The sequence below is a fragment of the Fusarium phalaenopsidis genome (assembly GCF_050370095.1).
Source record: "Fusarium phalaenopsidis strain FUZ10S chromosome Unknown contig_32316, whole genome shotgun sequence".
Lineage (NCBI taxonomy): Eukaryota > Fungi > Ascomycota > Sordariomycetes > Hypocreales > Nectriaceae > Fusarium > Fusarium phalaenopsidis.
Window position 1 is genome coordinate 91,206 of NW_028145399.1, and position 18,637 is coordinate 109,842.

The 18,637-nt window shown below is 51.6% G+C and overlaps 5 protein-coding genes across 5 annotated transcripts; 3 read left to right on the plus strand and 2 right to left on the minus strand.

Moving 5' to 3' along the window:
- Positions 1 to 74: 74 nt before the first annotated feature.
- Positions 75 to 2,077, plus strand: LRP88_11594 (fungal specific transcription factor domain-containing protein; the record flags this gene model as incomplete). Its single annotated transcript, XM_083248020.1, has 3 exons — positions 75 to 83; positions 142 to 1,225; positions 1,353 to 2,077. The coding sequence occupies 3 exons, from the start codon at positions 75 to 77 to the stop codon at positions 2,075 to 2,077; spliced, it is 1,818 nt and encodes a 605-aa protein (XP_083095450.1).
- A 233-nt stretch (positions 2,078 to 2,310) lies between these two features.
- LRP88_11595 (ankyrin repeat domain-containing protein) lies at positions 2,311 to 8,352 on the minus strand (the record flags this gene model as incomplete). The annotated part of the gene is made up of 9 exons (XM_083248021.1): positions 2,311 to 2,462; positions 2,646 to 2,674; positions 2,728 to 4,249; positions 4,308 to 6,482; positions 6,531 to 6,977; positions 7,025 to 7,169; positions 7,223 to 7,447; positions 7,736 to 7,982; positions 8,036 to 8,352. 9 exons carry the CDS (start codon positions 8,350 to 8,352, stop codon positions 2,311 to 2,313), a joined length of 5,259 nt encoding a protein of 1,752 aa, XP_083095451.1.
- A 439-nt stretch (positions 8,353 to 8,791) lies between these two features.
- LRP88_11596 (uncharacterized protein) lies at positions 8,792 to 9,682 on the minus strand (the record flags this gene model as incomplete). The annotated part of the gene is made up of 1 exon (XM_083248022.1): positions 8,792 to 9,682. The coding sequence occupies one exon, from the start codon at positions 9,680 to 9,682 to the stop codon at positions 8,792 to 8,794; it is 891 nt and encodes a 296-aa protein (XP_083095452.1).
- A 474-nt stretch (positions 9,683 to 10,156) lies between these two features.
- LRP88_11597 (uncharacterized protein) lies at positions 10,157 to 13,619 on the plus strand (the record flags this gene model as incomplete). Its single annotated transcript, XM_083248023.1, has 6 exons — positions 10,157 to 11,558; positions 11,617 to 11,894; positions 11,951 to 12,019; positions 12,067 to 12,252; positions 12,310 to 12,867; positions 12,918 to 13,619. The coding sequence occupies 6 exons, from the start codon at positions 10,157 to 10,159 to the stop codon at positions 13,617 to 13,619; spliced, it is 3,195 nt and encodes a 1,064-aa protein (XP_083095453.1).
- Positions 13,620 to 15,636: 2,017 nt separating this feature from the next.
- Positions 15,637 to 17,955, plus strand: LRP88_11598 (sugar porter family MFS transporter; the record flags this gene model as incomplete). Its single annotated transcript, XM_083248024.1, has 10 exons — positions 15,637 to 15,777; positions 15,843 to 16,210; positions 16,270 to 16,526; positions 16,574 to 16,954; positions 17,003 to 17,160; positions 17,219 to 17,319; positions 17,369 to 17,502; positions 17,557 to 17,616; positions 17,666 to 17,758; positions 17,813 to 17,955. 10 exons carry the CDS (start codon positions 15,637 to 15,639, stop codon positions 17,953 to 17,955), a joined length of 1,836 nt encoding a protein of 611 aa, XP_083095454.1.
- Positions 17,956 to 18,637: the final 682 nt, after the last annotated feature.

Genomic DNA, 18,637 nt, shown 5'->3' on the forward strand with positions numbered 1-18,637 from the left:
CCAATACAGGTGGAATCGAGCTCCAGTCGACAGGATACTGTAACTCAAGAGCTTGTCGATTAATCACAACAGCCATGGAGCTTGTTTGGCAATCTTCAACCGCACCTACGAGGAAACGAACGTCCCAAGATAAGTTTTTAGCTGCCTGTTACAAAGCTGAGGACGACTGACAGTATATCGCCAATACCTTGTCACCACTGTCGCTCACGAAAGAAGCGATGCTATCATGACGAGACCGATAGCAGGACGGACAATCCGGAAGCAGCCGAGCCTCTTGCCCCAGAATCACAACCAGATGTCAACACCAGAGAGTCAAGCCCGCATCCCTCACAGCTGCAAGAATACAACCCCGAAGCAGTATTGAAGCACCTCTTCTCCCTGCCCGAGCCAGACCGAGCATGTAGACAACCAGAGACGAGCCGGAGCCGAGTCTCAACCGCCGAGGATGTTGTTCAACAGACTCGGCGTCGACAAATGTGGTGGAGGACGTACAGACAGACGATAAAAATACCACCTCTAACAGAGCACCATCGACGTTACCTCGAGGATGTGTGTGCTCTTCTTGAACTACCGAGGACGACCATTGAGGCACTCCTGCCCGTCTACAACTCTCTTCTAGACGATCTTATTCCCATCATGGATGGTTCTAGTGTGCTCCGCGATTTCAGCAACGGCCAAGCTTCTCGGTACTTGCTAAGGGCAATATGTCTTGTCACCTGCAAAGCGAAACAGGCCGCTCCATTTCTGCGGTTGACCGACGGCGGACCACTTCTGAGCCACCAAATCTTCGCATCAAAGCTACTCGACGGCCTCGATGCAGCCATCAAGGCAAACCTTGAGCCAAACAGGGTTGTCAAGATCCAGATCCTAGCGTTGATGCATCTCCATAATGACGGCCGAGGCGGCGTTGACCGCTCCTCGATGTATCTAACGCAGGCTATCAGGGAGGCGTGGTCAATGTCATTACACTTGAAGATGCCGGAAAACTCGGATGAGGACCTTGACTATCTATGGTGGTCGCTCCGGAACTTTGACCGGCTAAACAAACCTACCATGGGAGCAGGGCCTTTCATCATCGACGACACCGACATTTCCATCGACCGTATTGCTCCAAGGAGAGAAAGCTATCGGTCTCAGGTTCTTCACATCTCCTTGGTATTGGGAGACCTCACAGTCAAGGCAACCAAGGTCTACAAGGCGAGCTCCACAGCAACGGTTGATGACTGTGAGGGTTTTCCTTCTCTATTAGAACTCACGTCAGGCATCGCATTCGATCGTTTTCACAGATCTCATAGAGGCTAGTTCACATGTGCCACTGCATGGACCTCGACATCTTGTTAACATGGAAGTAGCATTCCTCGAGATCTGGTACCATCTGGCTGCCATGCTGTCGTGTCGACACAGCGGCCCAGACAACGTACATTACACCAGGCGGCTCGCGTCGGCGGACCGTATCCTTGAGATGCTTGGTCATGGCCAGCACGAAACGCTCCCGCCACTGCCGTTAGTACCATACGCCATGGCAATGGCCACAACAGTGATATACCGTGCTCTACGGGACAGGGTACGGGACATTGATGCTTCGTCCAGAGATCTCAGTCTTTGCTGCGAAGCTCTTGATACGCTTGGCCAGAGCTGGACTACAGCCCAAGGCGTCGCAAAGCTTGCACACAGACTGATGAGTTCCAGTAATCCGGGCAGCATGAATCGACAACGAGTTGAGGCCCCTGATAAAAGTGACTCCACTACAACGGCCGAACCAACTACTTCAGATGAGAGGCCTCTAACTACAACCCACCAGCCAATCAGCCAGTCAGTCGGGACAGAGGAGGTCGTGATACCGACCCCAGTGTCTCTCCCATCCGAGCAAGGGTTTCACGGCGATCATGTATCTAACAATCCTCCATATCTTCCGGAACAGCTTATTGAACCGTGGGTTGGGTTTGATGCATCACAGTTTCAGCTCCAAATGGCATTCGATGATCTGTTTAGTTATGGAATTTCTGACGTCTTTCGAGATCCGGCATCTTGGGAACTACTTCACATGGCCAGCAATGGTTCAGGGTTGGGGAGTTAGAGCTCATGATGTTTTCCGCATCAGGGTTTAATTATCAACAACTGTATTCTTACTATTGTGACTCATGGCTTCTCTTGAGAGCGCCACCAAGTTCACAATGCCCTCAGCGTCCATAACTGAGCTCAGAGGCTTGTTGTCATACACTTTGCCCCGATCAAACGCCTTGTACATTAGAGGTGCCGCTCGGCATACTTGTTGTTCTAACTATAAGACTCTCCATAATCTGTAGTGTTCTAACCCACAATTTCATCATCAAACTCATCGCTCTGGCTCCCTTCTTCTGGTGCTGGTGCTGGAATATCACCATTGACCACTTTGATTGGCGTTTTAGGAACTTCTTCAGGCTTTTCAGGCTCCACGTTCCCATTGTCATCCCATTCCTCCCCTTGATCGTGAAATGAGTGGCGAGGGTGAAACTTGGACTTGGATCTGGAACATTTGAAACACAGCTGAAATTCGGGACAGGTGTCACATAGGACATAGCTACCCACGATCTCGAGCAAGCAGCAAACGCAGAACCCATCAGCCACTCGTTTGCCTCGCCTCTTTGCTGACGGGGGCTCTTTACCTGTCTTAACCACGATCAGGTCACCGATACTAAAGAACGGAGAGTGTTAGCAAGGGGATTGGAGGAATAGGAGGTTACATACTCATCAGCTCCAGAGTAGTAGGCAATTTGAGACGCAGGAGATGGGGTGGAGAACCCTAGCCCCTCGATTGTGGGATCCGCTCCTCTCTCTAACAGCAAAGACACCATGTCGGTTTTCATTGGATCGGTCGGATGCCATTGGCGCTGGGTTGTCGATGCGCGAGCTGCCCAGAGAAGCGGTGTCCATCCGTCATTGTCCTTGACATCAATATTGATGCCAACTCGTTCTGATCGTGCCAGCACTTCTTCCACAATGTCCAGTTGGCCATTCACCACGGCGTAGTGAAGAGGCACTCGGCCAAGCTCATCCCTGACAGCAAACTCTGAGTCGGGGGCCTTCAAAAGGGTGAGTACTTCGAGGGAGTTGTAGCAAGCTATGTGTGTCGGCTTCCGCCCAAAGGGGTCCTGGATGTCTATGGAGGCATTCTTGTCAAGGAGAAGCTGGATGATTTCGGCCGGACAGCACATGCAGGCCGAGTTGAGCGGGTATCCGAAGAGGCCGGCACGAACGGATGGGTCTGCTCCATTCTTCAGCAGCAGCTCGATTATGTCCTTCTTTTGTTCACGTACATCATCCTTGGGGCCAATGGTGGCAGAAATCAGGGGAGTGCCGAAATATCCGTCAGTGACAAAGTTGAGGTTGAACTGGTTCTCAATCAACAGCCGAACCATCTCCAGGGATCCCTCGCTGCATGCATCGTGCATCACCGTGCCTGACTGGTCCGGGGGAGAGTTATGGAGCATTGAAAGTGCTGCCTCTTTGGTCATCATGTACCTGAAGACCTCCTCGTTTCTGTTGCGGGCAGCCATCTGCAGGGGAGTGATTCCCCTGTTGTTCACCACGTCCAGTTTCCCACCGGCATTCACCACCAGGCGGAAAGATGCCACCGGCGACCTGTCCGTCATGCAATGAAGCACGGTGTTCTGCTTCTCGCTTCTGGCCTCCAAGTCCGGTCTGAACTCGAGAAGTTTGCGAACCATGTCCTCGCTGGGTAACCGCATGGCCATACAAAGGATCGATTCGTTCTTGTTGTTCTCATTCGAAGGATCGAGCGTGTTGACGTCCGCACCAGCCTCCAGGATCGCTTCGATGGCGTCAACGTAGTTCTCATCCACGGCAATTACCATTGCCTTTCGAGTACCCTCGAGACTAAGGTCAAACTTGACCTTGGCTTTGCTCAGGATAACATCAATGGTTGCCCGCTGGCCGTGGAAAACGGCAATATCCAACGGCGTGTATAGGCCGCGTGTCAAGATGGTCAGGTCAGCGCCGAGCTCCACCAGGAGTTGGGCTGTCTCGGGGAATTTGTTGGCTCCGTGCAGAGGCGTCCACCTCCCCGAGCCAGATATTGAGTTCAAGTCAGCTTTTGCCTCAACGAGCATTCGGACCATGTCGGTACGGCCATTCTCTGCTGCCGTGAATAGGGCCCAGAGCTCATCCGAATCCTTGACGTTTGGATCTGCCCCTTGCTTGAGAAGATACTCGACTTGGTCTGAGTGCCCGTAATCGATGGCGGCAGCCACTAGAGGCGGTCAGTACATATCATCCTACAATGGGTGGTTACGACAGACATGGTGTACGCCGCCAGCCCTTGCCTGGCATTTCCTTCTTCTCAATGTTGGCTTTATGATCTACAAGCAACTTCATCATATCCAGGCTGTTGGCAAACACTGACTCTATCAAAGGAGGCACAGCTCCCTCGGGTGTCAAGTCAGGGTCAGCTCCATGCTCCAGCAAGAGGCGACACATGTCAGTGCGTCCATTGTTTATGGCCCACCACAGTGCTGTTTCACCATCGGGATTTGGGATGTTGGGGTTGAATCCGTGTTGCAAGAGAATTTCGAGACATTTCCGGCTTTGGAATTTGGATGCCAGGGCCACAGGATTGCCTTCGGGTTCCTCCTTGTAGTACTCTCGGTGGTCCCTGTACTGCAAGATCGTTTGAAGCAGCAAGAAATCCCCCCATTGAGATAGAATCTGCACTGGCATCCAATTCTCATCGAGCATTCTGGTGTCTAAGGCAGCCCCGTGATCAAGCAATGTGGTCGCCGCAAGAGGGGAATTTGCTGTCAGCAACGGTGTAGTGCAGGGGGTAGCCCAGGTCGCACCGGCGGCCAGGAGAAGCTTGATGGAGCTGGTGTTCCCATAGGCTGCTGCTCTGTGAAGGGGAGTTTTTTCATGCAGATGTGTGCCCTTTGGGGGGTTAGGATCCGCTCCTACCGAGAGCAGCTTGGTGATGACATCGTCCAATCCGATAGTTGAGGCTTGTAGGAGTGGCAGTGCAAGCCAGTGGAAAGGGTCATGGGGCGAGTCCGGGTTCTTGTCTCCACTCTGAGGGTCTGTATCTTTGTCGTCGCCAGACTTCCCATGAGTCTTCGCATCCTGAGCCCCAGGCTCGGTGTCCTCAGGCTCGTTGGTGGGCTGGTCAACCTGGTGTTTCGCAATCCGCACTGGGATGGCATGTGGCGGCTTAGGAATAATTTGAACCACCTTTCTCAACACTTCGGGATCATCGCAGAAACTCGCTGCCTTGGCGGCTTGGTGCAGATACTCGTCGTCAAAACTCAGGCCAGATGCAAACGATTCGATGATGGGTTCAGCAACAGCGAGTTGGCCCGCTCTCGCCGCCTCGACTAGAGCTTGGCCCCGTGTCTCGATTTCATCTTGAGGCTCTGCCAGTTCAGACCGGACAAGGTCCTCAAAGCCAAAATGAGCCGCCACGGGAAGATGCTTGTGGGAATCTGGATGGAGTTTCAGAAATGGAGTTGGCAAAGCATTGTATGCCTCGATCCAGCGCTTGAATAAGTATGGCTCCCCAAATAGACCCTTGACCACGTCTCCCTCGGAGGCCATCTGACGGTAGTGATGGGGCCAGAACTCGATGGCATAAGGAAGATGCTGAGCCCACGTTGTGGTATTCTCCTCTCCCTTGCACAGATAACTGAGACAGGTCTTCAGAACAACTTCATTCCGCCCCGTCTCAGAGCCTTGTCGATACCATGCCGTTTTGTCTTCGATATTGTCTTGGTTGAGTAGCCATTCTCGAGTATCGGGGTGTCGGAATCGAATCTCTCCATGCACCACGACAAGTAGTCCACCGAAATACTTGAGGATGCTGTCGACATGATGCCACGTGCCATCCTCATCCGTTAGGTCTCGAGTTTTGTTCTCCGCTTCCTCACAAAACCACAAATGATCCGAAATCCAGTGGAACTCGGCCACTCGAAGAGGTCTCACTGAGGCGAGTACCCAGGAGAGCAATTTCTGAGCCCATGACCTACGATCGTCTGGCATTTCAGCCAAGGCAGTGGCAAAAACGGCTTCAGGAACAAATGGTCCAGCGAAAAGCCCGGTTTCCGATTTAAAAGGTTCCTGAGCTGACTTAAGCCAGTCAATGACGAGATGGTATAGATCCCTATCATGTTCGTAATTTGAAAGAAGGTCTCTAATCCTTTCGTAGTCGTCATTCCATAAGAAATGTGGTCGTTCTTGGATAAGCAGGGAGGCTGTTTGGCCAATCTCGGGTGGCTGAGGCTTAGGAGGTTCGTATTCAACAGAGGTGACGGTATCTGCGGCAAACCGAGAAAGCGCATGAGCCACAGCTTCGTCGTTCTTTGTCCCGTGCGTCGTAATTATCAGTAGCCTGAAGTTGCTTTCGTTTCTTCCAAGGTACTCTCGAAGTTCGTCGAGGAACCATAGGGCCGACTCGTCACACTCATCAAAGCATCCCAACACATGGATGGTTCGTTCAAAATCTATACAAACGTCAGTATGCACCGGATAATGCTGTCTTCTTAACATACCTGACTGCCCCCTCAAGTACTTAAAGTCACTAAACAGGCGAATCCGGCCCGTCACACCACCTAGTTCGAGTGACGCGGCGATATTCTTGCATGCCTCCTCAACCTCCCGTGGACGGTGGAAGAGGAGACGAGAGTTAAAGGTTTGTAGCATCGCTAGGGCGTTGTTGAACCGAATATCATGTGCGTCAAACTTGAAGAAGAGCAGCGGTTGTGATGTATCTCTTTTATACTGAAGGTAAAGCCGGGCCCTCTCAGATACCCACGCCGTCGTTGAAGTGTTGGCGTGAGTACATCTCAGGTGGATGATTTGGTTATCAAAGGGATCGATGAGATCATCCAGCTCTGAGAAGCTTTCTATCACCTCGGTCTTCATATGGGGGTAGATGGGTGATGCTTGGTCGAGCAGTTGACGCAGTGCCGGGTAAAGATGGTCAGGCATTTCTGGACCTACCTCCGCATTAGCAGCTACTCCAAGATCTTCGTGACACACATACTCAGCCACTCCTGATTTGGCCCATCGCAGAATGCATGGGTGACGCCAGATGGTTGCGACGTCAGCCAGTGATTTGGCTGCTCAAGACTGAACCGACGCTCAAAGGGAATGCCCATTGTCGACATTGATTGCTCAAAGACTCTAACCTGGTGCATTGGTTAGGATGTATAGAGTGTGGGTCAGTTGATGCTTTACGAACCTGGTCTGGTGGATTCGTGGATATTACATTGACCAAATTGGCCTGAGTGAGTAGCCGAGTCTGAAGGAAGGCATCGTTCACCTCGATAACGATTTGAGCGAGGCTCTTGGTTGTTCTCAACAAGTTGCCGACGTAGGGACGATATTGCATCGGCGACAGGAGTCGTGAGATTCCCTCCTCGAGAAAACCCCTTGTCTCGTACCTATGAGGATAGCCAAAGAATACCTAGAGGCATGAGGGTCAATGGAACATGGTTAACAATCTGACACAGGGGGGTCATTACCAGAGACCGCGTGCAATGCAATATGTCTGCATATTTACTTTCATAACGGGTAGCGAGAACCATAGCCTGGATTCATGTCAGGAACCGCGGAGACCAGGTACTACAGAGAACCTTACCGCTTTTACTATCAATCCTCCAAGATCATGAGACAGGAACCAGATTGGTCGTCGTTTCTCCTGCGTGACTCCTCATTAGCATGATAGTACATAGCCCAAAGGCATCAAACAAACCCTGATCTCCGGTGTTCGGAACTCCATGAGAGCATCCAAGAGCGCCTCAGCCTCCTCATAAACTCCTTGGGAAGTGAATGTTTTTCCAGACCTGTCCCCTGGATCATATCCGTACAGCATGACTCTCCCGGAATGATCCGGCAGATTATTGAACTTGGTATCGAGCCAGGACTCAAACTGCGGACCTCTGGGGTTCCTCACCCATGCATTCCGACTCCAGCTGTGCATTCCATGGATAGCGACGACACTGGATGGTTTTAAGCGTCAGTGAGCGTTGAAACCGCATTATGTGGCACTTACTCATAGGAAACAGAGTCGGTGTTCTCGTCTCCCGAAACCACTTCCAATCCAAGACGGTGGTCATCACCGAGAGGGTGAGAGTAGGCTTTGTAGTCTTCCTTCTCCTTCTCATCGTCATCGTCATCGTCATTCCCAGTCTCCTTGGGGCTTTGTTCATCCGAGGCTGCATTATCGTGCAGCTCATTAGCGTCGTTGACTGGGACCTCTGCTCCCTGAGGCTGCTCCTCCTCTTCCCCCGTTTTCAACATCGTCTCCTCCGTGGCTGCGGCCATGATCTCGGCGATCTCGACTTGGTCAATGATCCTTCGAGGGGCCAGGCTGGCCGAGGTATGGCAAGAAAAAGACGCCAATTTTGTGTATGAAGCTACAAGATGCGCGTCGGTCGGCTGTGAGATGACAACACCCAGGCACACCATCAGCACCAGCTCAAGCGGGGGGAGGCCGGCCCGGCCCAAGCCCACCATTTTCTTCCAATAGTCCGATGTGACTTGGTCGTTCACCTCCGTCTTTAGTTCCCTTGAGGTACCTAGGACTTTGGGGGCCACGGAGATCGTTGACCCGCTATCTGTGCAAGGCTGACTGTGGCACAGACTCATGCACAAATCAGATGCTGCATCTTTGCAAAAACCAACAAAGGTCCAAGCTCAGATCCAGGGAGTGACTAACCATTTCGTAAAGTTTCGCGTCTTTGCAATTCACAGCCAGAGCAAGCGAGTCCGGTTTATCACCAAGTCTATTCAATGTACGGAGTACAGCTTATTTGACAGCAAAAGGCGCCTCCACAGCAAATCTAACAGCGCATAACTGGTACAAATCCACGCTACCAAGGTCCTTGGCCCCATAACTTCTACCCCTCTTCGGCTTTGACCCTCCCAGCGTTGGGTTGAAGAGCACGGGGTCGTCCAGTGGCACTCCCGTGAACTTGCGAGCGAAGCCAGACACCCAGTCGACATCAGCTTCAAGTTCGACACGGGCAGTGAAGGGTTCGCTATCGTAACGACGCAAAAGAACCGCAGTCGTCACTGAATCGGGCACACCTGTCTGGCGTCTCTTGTTCTCCTGTAGATTCCAGACGGCGACGGTCGACTCGCCCGAGTTGCGTCCTCTCCCCAAATTGATGCTACCCGATACCGTCGTCGCATCGCTGACATCCCTGCTGATTGTTTTCTCAAGCTTGGCCGTTGCTCCAGCCTCCAAGAAAAGCACGCCCAAGGCCCCAATATTCAATTCTCCTCCCCGTGTGGTGGTCTCTGAATCCGTGGTCGGTAAAACTGTCCATCTTTCCTCGGGCGCGATGGCTTCAACAATTGGCGCATTTCCACCATCCTTGCCCAAGAATTCGATGTTGACGCGCGCTCGAAGGACTCGTCGGGAGCTTTTCTGCGAATCGAAACGGAATCGGAACACCATCAGCGTCCCTTCATCTCCATCTTCGTCCAGGGTGCCATGCGTGACTTCAAGCAGTTCGACACGAGCGTGAATGCTTCCTCGCGTGCGTTCAATGACGTTGCGCCTTTCCCAGTCCTCGCTGGAAGCATTTTCGGTTCGGAATGTGCTGTCCTCGCCCACGACGATGTCTTGCAGCGGCTCCTCAAGCACCAAGGCGGGCTCGTCGGCATAGTCGTCGTGAATCCGAGACTCGGCCATCCTTGCATGTAGCATGTAGTCTGGAGATTTGTTAAGGAGGCAAATGCCTCGTTGCCTCTTTTATCGTCGCCTTACCAAAATGAACTCTGAAGATCCTGCCAAGTTTCAGTCGCTTCTGCATTCAATAAGTACCGTATACCTAGAGAGTACCTCTTCATACCCCGGCCGCCCTATCAGGCGCCATGCGGCACGGCGCGATCCTCCAAGTTTCAGGGCGCAAGGACAGCCAATCTCGATGTCTCTAGACACAGCCCCAGTGGGGTGATACCGGGGTGGCTGGGAATAGAGCGTGCTCACTGGTCGCCCTCCGAGAAAGGGCTGACCACCAGTTCCAGCGGCGAGCGGCTCATCTGACGTACGGAGAACTCTGGAGCCTCCTCATCTGTCCAGCCTTGCCACGCCTCCACATAGCACGAAAGGACAAAGGTTCATCCTCACTTCTCTTCCGCGTCCAGGAGTCATTGCGCCGTCAACATGACCGTGGATCCGGACCCAAACCAAGTCCCTGGTGGCCTGCGACGTTCACAAACAGCCGATTATGAGAGCGACATTGACAACGACGATGAGTTCCTTCCTCCGGCGCTCGTCACAGCCGGCTTTGATGATGAAGACCATGTGAAAGTGAGATTCGACCAGGACATCGAGGATGCTCTCAGCTTTGTCCAGTCTCTTGCTTCCCGGAAGCCTACCAAAGAGGAAAAATCGCAACAACTCCTGGAATTTGTCGACAGTCGGAAAATGGAATGGCACAAGACTACACGGGAAGGACAAAACTTTCTTCATGTCTTAGCATATTGCAATTCTATCCGGAAGCCAGCCACCAGTCTGCAATGGCTCATGTCTCGAGCTATGCTCAGGCTACCTCATTTGATAGGCTCAATGGACAAGACAAAACGCACTCCGCTCACTATTGCCCTCTCCAACGGGAACGAGGTCTTTAGCTATGCCGCTTGTCTTAACCTCAAGCCGGGGACCCGCCAGCGCTTCAAGGAACCGCTCGAAAGCGAGTGTGAAAACCAAGGCAGCGACCGTGAGGTCACATGTCTACACACGGCCTTGACATGCGCATTCAACAAGGAAGATCTGAGGCAAGATATCGTCAAGATCATGTGCAGTTTCGTACCCGACAAGATGTTTACTGTCAAGGACCACAAGGGGCGCACGCCACTCCATTTGGCCGTCGAGTACGAAAGATGTTGCAAGGCCCAGGTCGGTATCGTTGAGGAGCTACTTCACTGGGGACCACAAGCCTTGGACATCCCGATTCAGGCGGCCCTGTATTCCAACCAAACGTTTTCAGTCTACCAGTATCACGTACATACCCAGCGACAAGCCGAGGCTAGAATCCGACGGGCTGTGGAGGAAAACAAGAAAACCACCCAAGGTACGGGGGGTGCACCGAGGAAGGAGGACGACAAAGAGACTCGAACCAGTTCCAACACAAAGAAGCCCATTTCAAGGCCGGAGAAAATCAGCATGGGGCCGCCACCGTTGCCAAGAGACAGAGACAGAGATAGGGACAGAGTCGAACCCAAGGTTGGCATCGCTCGATCACATACCGGGGCACCATCTCAGGAGAAGTCGGGTTCATACGTGATAGCTGCCAACCAAGAGAGGTCGGCTGCTTCATACACGACATCCTACACTCAAGAAAAGTTGACACCCCTGCCTTCCCCTTCTTTACACCCCATTGGGTCTTCCAAGGCCTCTGCCTACGCTTCGGCACCCAGACAAGACGCAACCGACCCGTATTCTCCAGAGAAAGACAAGGAGAGGCAAGATGCTGCTGCGGACATCAGCCGTCAATTGAAGCATCTTTACTTACGCACTCAGAAGCCAGAGAACGCGGCTCGATGTTTAAGCGTGGGAGGGTTAGGTATGCAACTTCTCTTTTTCGTCCTTTTTCCAGGCCCTGTTTCTGACATGCTATACAGGCAAGGAACTGTGGTTTGACTTTGGACCACCCAAGAAGCTCACAAGGGCTGACTTCCGGAGACATTTTGGCCACTTGCGATTTGACACAATTCTCCAATACGTCGCCTTTCCTCAGATTGAGTTGGATGACCATAAGCAGGTACCCGACAGAAGATATGCAGGCAAGGAGGTAGCGATGATAAGGATTCCTAAGCTTGACACTGAGGCTAACTTCTTCAAGGACATGACATTCTTCTTCGATTGGCTTAAGCAACAGGGTGTTGCCCGTATCATCAAGGTACAACGCCCAAGCTTCCAACACGTTGCGAGTTCAATTACTAATGCAGAAGATAGGTCATCGTCGACGACCTTAAAAGCCCGTCACATAGTGACGCAGCCATTGAGAAGGCGCTGAAGCCCTTTGTATGTTGCATCGTGTTTAGTTAAGGCCCAATGCTTATGGTTCCCAGAACGTCGAGATTCTTGACTGGCGTCGACTGGATCTTGATCCGGTCTCACTCTCTGAAGTCGGCCGGTGTTTAAGAGAAGTAACACTCCACTGGAGTGGTAGAAACTCTGTTCTTCGAGCGTGGTCCGAAAAGGAGGGACTTGCTCTTATTCCCACGTTGGAAGTTATCAACCTGGTCCAAACCGAGGTATACAAAATCCTAGCTCGTCTCAAAATCCCCTTTGCTAATTCTGAATCTCAACAGGGCCTCGAATCGAGTGAGAGGACCCGAAGCAACCTTGACGCTTTTGAACGCCGGCTTCACGAGTCTTGGCCCAAGGACAAGCCCAGGCCCAGGGTAGACCGTCCAAAAACTGGCGGGGGGCGTGCCTTGGTTCGGGGTCTTTCAGCAGAGACTCTCTCTGACCGACAAGAGCGGTCGGTCGATCCTCATAGGTGGATGCAATGCATGGAGAACTTTGCTGAGCACTTTCGACAAATTCCAGCTCTCAGAGACAAGGTCACGGATCCGTCTCTGGAGCCAGTTGAGGTGGCGCTCATTGATGATGGGGCTGACATTACGCGCCCTGATCTTAGCGACCTGAAGGGCAAGAAATTCCCGGGCAAGAGTTTCTGCTACTATCAGGAGGGCTCTACATGGCGCGTATCTCCCTACTGGGACTCGTCCTCTGGTCATGGGACCCTAATGGCGAGGTTGATCCATAAAATCTGCCCGAGCGCCGTCATTCACGTTATCAAGCTGCAGACTTTTGACGTGGAGAATTCGAACAAGCTTCAAATCAACCCAGACAGCGCGATCAAGGTATATCAGCTCCTACCAAGTCAATCTATTGCTTTCCTAATTGTACCCAGGCTATCGAGTACGCAGCCGAACGCGGCTCCCAGATAATATGCATGTCATGGACAATCAAGCCTCCCGAGGGCGACAAAAAGAAGGAGTTCGACGACGCGATTCACAACGCTCTCAACAGCAAGGGCGTCCTCATGTTCTGTGCGGCCAGTGACCAGGGCAAGTCAGCCGACCTGACATATCCACACGGAAGTAACCGCGCCAGCTTTCGAATCGGCGCAGCCAAAGCCACGGGAAGCATGTCTGACACAGTGGGTGATGCCCATGATTTGGACTTTATCTTTCCTGGCCATCAAGTGGTGGTCAACAGCAGCGACGATGTCTATGACAAGGATCTACAAAAGTTTGAGGCTCATTCGGGCAGTTCTGTTGCGAATGCCCTTGCGGCAGGCCTGGCGGCACTTGTTATCGAGTGCGTCAGACTGGGTGTCTTTTACACCAATGAGAACAAGCAACTCGACCCGACTTCGGCGATAAGGAAGGATGACTTGATCAAGATACGCGACCGCAATCAGATGAAGTACGCGCTATCTTGGATTGGGACCAATCGGAACACAGACAACAAGTACATCGAGGTGTGGGATACGTTCAATGCCGTGGCCGAGAAGTTGAGGCAGAATGAAGGTTCCCGCATTGACCGGTTGGAGAACATTGCGACTCTGGCTAGGTTCTTTCTGAAGAAGGGAGTGAATTATGGCGAGTAGCGGGTGAATTATGTGTACATTGCAAGAGGGGGACAGGGGGACCCGATAGTAATACGAGCCGGTTTGAAGTTTCAAGTCACTGGGTGTGCTTTTACATTATCCAAAGGCTTGGGAGGTATGATCAGTTAGCGAGGCCAATCATCTTGAGGCACAAACATCTTGCTTTGTTTCGGAGGTAATTTGTGGAGTCAAGAATTGAAGGAGAGGAAGTAAAACCCCCAGTCATGTCCATTTCTCCAATCTCATTCCATTCAGTCGAAGAATAAAAGAAGCTTAAAAACAGTGAGCTATTGGAGCGGGAATTTTTTATAATACAAAATGATTTTATGACGATAAATACGGAACATACAAACATAAAGGACAGTGTGAGAGCCAGAAGTCAAGGGTAGGTGCTTCTCGTTGGTGGTAGATACGGTAGTAGGCCATCTCCATTATCGTTCCACGTGACTCATCACGTGTATCCCGAGCCGATGTTTTTTGGACATCACGGAAGAAGTCAAGGGCTTCATGCCGATCTTTAGCTGATCCGGACTGTTTCGACCCCGAATGTCTCACCCTAAATGCTTAATAAGATGCGACAAGGTGGAGGTGCTCCGTAAGATCAGCGTTTTCTTACTGGAACTGTTCCCATCAGACGCCCAACCTGATTTCGCTAAAACAGACGGGAAAAATCACATGGTCAACTTCTGCACAGCTACCCCATGACTGGGGAGTGGTGTTGAAGTTGGGATATCCTGGGGTGCGGGGTAAGCAATTCATTTCTCCATTGAGCCGCACCTGAACCAATCGGCGTTTATGCGGGCAGTTATCATTAGTGCGATGAGGTACCGATATCTCATCAGCGGAAATCGGCATTGAAGATAATCACAGCACACAGGAAAAGTGAGCATGAAAAACGAGAGCAATTGCAGAGTACAGTTTAGGATTGATACCTCTATAGCAACAATGTTGGTTTGCAATTAAAAATTTTCCTTGACCTGGACCTTGACACCATCTCCACCGACTTGCTCGACTCAGCAAATCCATTGGCGCGGGTGGAGACATTTACATCTTGGCTGGTGGGTAAAAGAAAAAAACAACGGAATAATAAGGTGAGACTTACAGCTAAACCAGTCTCATGTATTTTTTACTGGTCAGCGCCCGCTCGGCTCATGCGGAGAACCAATCTTGAGCGGCAATAACGGGACAGACATCTCCACTGGTTTGGATGGATGTGCCGAGTCGATAGTTACGCTTCCCCACCGCCTACAAGGGTGAATCACACGAGACCATTCGCCAAGATCATACAGACCTCCCCCAAGATGGATCCTATTCCTGAGGGATTCTATTCCTTGAACTTGTCCAACGTCGAAAAGTCACATTGCTTTTACCAAAGAGCGGGCGTCAGGCCCTCGGAGAAGCCGTCGACCCCATAATTCAGCTCTGACTTGGTCCAATCTTCTCGAGTCAAGTCAGTCTTACACATTTAGCGCCAAAAACTTGGCGGCGCGATTTAAGTAGCTTAAATCCTTCAAGCAACTCGTGAGGGTGTCCTTCGCATGATTTCTAAGACAAGAGGTTTCACAGAATGGCGGGCCGGAGAGACAGCCGAATATTGATCGACCCTGTCGTGGTCCAAATGGTGCGTCGATGCAACCACACAAGTCAACGAGTGGATGACATGATGTCAGAGGGTGGTACCCCATCTTCCAGGCAACAAAAAATGTACCCTGCAATCGTGCAACAACCTGCTCCATCTTCCAGGCAACCAGAATTGTACCCTGCTTCATCACGGCAACCTGCCCAAAACGGCTTCGGCTGCGGCGGTAGATGTCTTTTAACCGGGTCCGATCATGAACCAGTTGAGCGCGGGGGGTGGGGATAGGATCTGGGGAAGAACAATGTGCGGATGGAACGTTGAGCTTAAATACAATATAACAATGTCGATGCTGCCAGAACTTTTGTGAGTATCGATCGGCAAAGCACTCACTGCGCTTCTCCTTCTAAGTCTTGTTGTTGATACCCACAACCTGCCAGAATGGAAAAGGATCCAGGACAGGGCGACTCCTCTCACTACGAGAAGGACGGATCTGCCGTCTTGCAGAACCCTACATCGTTTGCCTCTCATGAGGGCCGTCGCAAGTCGGTCGCAGTCAACATCGTTGAGAACCCCCTCCAGGTAAGACCCAGCATTGCCAATCCATATCTCTTGCCCGAACAATGACTGATTGTCCCTCTGAGTAGAACAAATCACCCGAGACTGTGGTTGCCGAAGCCCGAGCCTACGCTGAGCAACATGGACTGTCTGAACAGGCCGACCTCTTTGGCCGGGCTGCTCTCGTCGCACGAGATGGTGACAGCTTCCCCAGCTTGTCCGAGTTGAGCGAGGATGAGCGCGAGGCTCTGCAATACGAGAAGGACCACAAGTGGCATGGCCCAGTGATGCTTTGGTATGCCATTGGCCTTTGTGCCGTTGGTGCTGCTACCCAGGGTTGGGATCAGACTGGTGCCAATGGTGCCAACCTGTCGTTCCCCAAAGAGTTTGGCATTGAGGATGAACCCTGGACTATTGGAATCATCAACTCCATCATCTTTCTCACAGCTGGCCTCATGTAAGTTGTGGAACCCTTGTTACACCAGGGCTTAGACGTGTGACCTAACACTTCCTTAGTGGCGCCTTTATTGTCGATCCCCTGAACCACTACTTCGGACGAAGAGGCGAGATCTTTATCACTGCCTGCTGCTTGGTAGCGACCCCTATTGGTTCTGGTTTCGCCAAGTCTTGGCAAGGCCTCTTCGCAGCACGCTTTGTCATGGGCATCGGTATCGGAGCCAAGAACGCCACTGTTCCCATCTATTCTGCTGAGATGGCCCCGGCCCGCATCCGTGGTGCTCTTGTCATGTTCTGGCAGCTCTGGGTCACAGTCGGTAGGTCTCCCATCTTCTGTAGGAAGCCTTGGCTAACCATCCCAAAGGTATCTTCCTCGGCTTTTGCGCCAATGTCATTCTTAAGGATGTTGGCAAGATTGCGTGGCGTCTTGAACTTGGCTCTGCCTTCATTCCTGCCTTTATCCTTGCCGCCGGCATCTACTTCTGCCCCGAATCTCCTCGTTGGCTCATGAAGCATGGCAGACACGCCGAAGCATGGAAATCCATGTGCCAGCTTCGAGCGCATCCAATCATCGGCACACGAGATTACTACTACTCATATGTCATCTACCAGGAAGAACTCAAGGAAGCAAGGGGAGCTGGATACTTTGATCGTCTGTGGGATTGCTTTGCCGTGCCCAGAATCAGAAGAGCAAACTACGGTGCCTCGACCGTCATGCTGGCCCAGCAAATGTGCGGAATCAACAGTAAGTCGCCCGCCGCCGCCGCCAGGGGACAATACTAACCCGTTTCAGTCATCTCGTTCTACAGCTCAAGTATCTTTACCAGAGTGGGCTATAGCGACGACCAGGCCTTGTTCGCTTCCCTGGGCTATGGTGCCATCCAGGTCGTTTTCACAATCCCGACCTTGTTCCTGATCGATACCAAGGGTCGTCGAACTTTGACCTTGGCTGTAAGCCTCGCTCTGGTCCCGAACAACTTGAAGTGATACTGACTTATTATCCATACAGACCTTCCCCATGATGTGCATTTTCCTCTTGGCCGGTGGTCTTTCCCTCCTGAACGACTCGGAGAGCGTGTCCCAGGCTGCTCGAATCGGACCTGTCGTTCTGTAAGTGTAGTAGATTCCCGGGATATAGTCTCAAACTAACGCTATGCAGCTTCGTCTACCTTTTCACCATTATGTACTGCCTGGGTGAAGGACCCGTTGCCTTCCAGTACTCCGCCGAAGTCTTCCCCACCATCCAGCGAGAGCAGGGAATGGCCTGGGCTGTCTGCATCAACAACACCTTTGGTAGGCGCTGACACTTGTTAGCCTTTGATGTGCTGGTACTAACACGTTCTGCAGCTGGTGTTCTTGGCCTGACCTTCCCCAAGATGCAAGATGTCATGACTCCAACCGGAGCCTGTAAGTCACCATGTTTCTAGCTATAACTCAGGTTCTAACATTGGTTGAGTTGGATTCTACGCTGGCCTCAACTTGGTCGCCTGGGCAATGATATTCTGCTTTGTCCGAGAGACTAAGCAAATGACCCTGGAAGAAATTGACCGTAAGAGAATTAGTCCAACTCTCCATGTAAACTGCTTGCTAACTAGATACTCAGAGGTCTTTTCCGTCCCAACCAAGAGCTTCATCTCATATGAACTCCGAGTTTGGCTCCCCTACTTCATCAAGCGCCACGTCTTGCGACAAAAGATTGAGAAGCCTGCGCCTATTATTGAGAAGGCCGAGAAGAGCGACGCTTGAACTGGCACTAGGGAGGAGATTGGGACCTGAATCACAGGGGAACTAAACTCCCTGCTGGATTTCGGTCGGACCTTTTGATAACAATGGACCTGTCGATGATCAAACGGGGTACGCAAATATGAAGTGTGTCTAGAGGCTGCCAAGGGGCCTGATGTGTCAATGAATTCCTGTCTCTTGCGGAGTCTGGCTCTTTCTAAATAGTTTAGCTATCGCGATAATGGGCAAATACGAACTACCTACATCGATATGATCGAAAAGATGTCCCGCACCAGGAGGTTGAAGTGGTATTGGGAGTGGGTCTTGCACAAAAGCATCTGGCACACGTACTTTGGAGCCTCTCAGGCATACACACTCGAGTCTGATAACGCGCTTGTATATCGGCGTGGGCTGAGAAGCAGAGTTGCTGAGTGACGGACAAGGTGTCGTATTGGATTTATCTACAAGCCCATATCGGGATGGCTGTAACCTGCCATGACACCATCCAACTACCCATTCCATCTAGGGTCCCGCTCTATCTAATTTTTAGAAAACAAGAGAGAGATAAAATCAATGGGAAAATGCTCGCCGAGAATATGCAAATAGACCACATAGTCAGCCTCTTCAGCATCATCCCTCACTTCTCCCAGTACAACTGAATACCCCGTCTCACAGCAGTTCCCCCTCCTTGCAACTTGGCGTTAAG